The sequence below is a fragment of the Procambarus clarkii genome, chromosome 10 (genome assembly GCF_040958095.1).
Source record: "Procambarus clarkii isolate CNS0578487 chromosome 10, FALCON_Pclarkii_2.0, whole genome shotgun sequence".
NCBI classification, from domain to species: Eukaryota; Metazoa; Arthropoda; class Malacostraca; order Decapoda; family Cambaridae; genus Procambarus; species Procambarus clarkii.
In genome coordinates, this window is record NC_091159.1 from 44,014,965 (window position 1) to 44,017,464 (window position 2,500).

The 2,500-nt window shown below is 46.6% G+C and overlaps 1 protein-coding gene across 1 annotated transcript in view; it reads right to left on the bottom strand.

Moving 5' to 3' along the window:
* Window positions 1–2,500, bottom strand: part of LOC123775331 (uncharacterized) — a 49,177-nt gene that overhangs the window by 17,549 nt on the left and 29,128 nt on the right. The window contains 1 exon segment of the mRNA XM_069321959.1: window positions 1,486–1,641. Coding sequence (XP_069178060.1) covers window positions 1,486–1,641 — 156 coding nt within the window.

A 2,500-nucleotide genomic window follows, 5' to 3' on the forward strand; every position in this document is an offset into this window, starting at 1 on the left:
ATAGATTAGAGATAGCTAATAAGTCAGCCAGAAAACTATCAGCCCCACGGCGCATCTCACACCTTAACAGCGAGGGGCTGCTAAACCTTACATGAAGCACAAGTTCGCTCTCATTTAGAGTAGGAACCCCTTTCCTGGATCACCTCCCCCCCCCCCACTCCCCCATCATTCATCAGACGTTTGGACAAAGTGGAGAGACGGGCAAGAAGGCTTATCTCTAATCTTGACCATGTCTGGCGGGAACGGTCTCAACATCAGCGCCTGCAACACCGCCGTGACGTTGGTGTCATAATGTTAATTATGTTATGTACAAGGCCAACATCCTCAAAGTTCCGCACCTCGCCCAACTCCATGGACTACCGATAGTTGCCACCCGTAGCACTAGACTCTCAACCTTCAACAGTCTCATGCAGGAACTGCCTTTCCCAAGAAGATCACTCCATGAGCGATCATTCACTCCGATGCTGACTCGCATCTGGAACTTGTTCGCTCAACAGGTTGATACACGGGAGATCAGGTCAACTGATCACATGAAGGCTCTGGCACACTGTTGGCTACAGGGTCATTCTGTTCCTTATATGACTGTTACATAATGATGTTAATGAATAAAGTATATTTTAATTGATGCATAACAGGTTCATGAAATAAATGGGTATCTAGGAGTAGGTTTCAACTGAGCTGAGGAAGAATTACAGCTCTTGTTTGCAGTTTCACCAGGTACAGCAGCACCATATGAGAAGTACAGTACCAGAATAGCAGAAAATAGAAGCGCTGGGGGCGCCCCCACGCCACCAGCGCTGTGATACACGGTACACCAGGCGCACCTTCGCCGGGCGCACCTTCACCAAACACACCTCAGACTAACAAAGATAATATCTATCTCAAACTAACATCAATTATTTCTGTTTTTTATTTGCCGATGGTGTCAGGTGGTTACCTCCAGAGTAACACAGATGGTGTCAGGTGGTTACCTCCAGAGTAACACAGATGGTGTCAGGCGGTTACCTCCAGAGTAACACAGATGGTGTCAGGCGGTTACCTCCAGAGTAACACAGATGGTGTCAGGTGGTTACCTCCAGAGTAACACAGATGGTGTCAGGCGGTTACCTCCAGAGTAACACAGATGGTGTCAGGTGGTTACCTCCAGAGTAACACAGATGGTGTCAGGCGGTTACCTCCAGAGTAACACAGATGGTGTCAGGTGGTTACCTCCAGAGTAACACAGATGGTGTCAGGCGGTTACCTCCAGAGTAACACAGATGGTGTCAGGCGGTTACCTCCAGAGTAACACAGATGGTGTCAGGCGGTTACCTCCAGAGTAACACAGATGGTGTCAGGCGGTTACCTCCAGAGTAACACAGATGGTGTCAGGCGGTTACCTCCAGAGTAACACAGATGGTGTCAGGCGGTTACCTCCAGAGTAACACAGATGGTGTCAGGTGGTTACCTCCAGAGTAACACAGATGGTGTCAGGCGGTTACTCACGGCATTGGCGGCGTTGACGACCTTCCTGACGCGGTCCTTGACGGCGGGGACGGTGCGGTAGTGACGGTACATCTCGCGGTCCGCCATCACCACCAGCTCCACGAAGAGCGTCCGCTTGTCCGTCCAGAGAGGCCCCTGCAGCACTCCCCGGCGAACCTGCGTCAGGGAAGATTTTTTATTGTTGTCGCCGGAGGCTGCTAGTTTATTGTGCACCCCATACTCATCCTGTGAGCGGTAGCGCAAAAAGGATTACAGAGGGGCACAAAAGGTTTTTATCAGACCTCAACGGAGATTATTACATTAACAATTTCATCTTTCCTTCCCACCTTATAATTACAGTGTTAGCTTGTTACAGTGAATATTCTATTTCAGGAGCAAAATATTTACAGTAAATCATTATACATTAATGGTAGGTCTTAATTTCATATGTCGTTTATCTACTGGGCGCGAAATATGGATACAGTGCTAGGATTTCAGGTATTTATTAAGATGGTTTGCCATTTCATACAACGTGAGTTTAGATTTATCTCTAAATGGCTCAATTTTACCATAGTCCAAGACATAGTGTTCGAGTGTGTGTGTCCCTGTCTTTGTCCACACACTTTACACTTTACTTCATCTAGATTCCTATACAAGCCGAACTGCCAGAGATACTTGTAGCTAAGTCTTATACGAGCTGTGACAACATCTGTTAGTCTACTGACTTTGTTACTTGCCCCAAACACATGTTTTACTTCAAACATTTCTTGTGATAAACAATGGACCTGCTAGTTCCAGTTTGCACTGTTCTACTTTCTTCAAATCCATCCAGGAGTTCTTGTCTAATGACACTTTTAAGGGACCTATTTGATAACTCAAAATTCCGTTCAATACTGTCTTTATTTACCGCAACCTTAGCAAGGGCGTCAACTTTATCATGTTCCTGCAGGCCAATGTGAGAAGGAGTCCACAACATTTTTGTACTTACCCCCTTATTAAGTCTGCTCATATATCGGAGATATGTCTGGTACCGGAG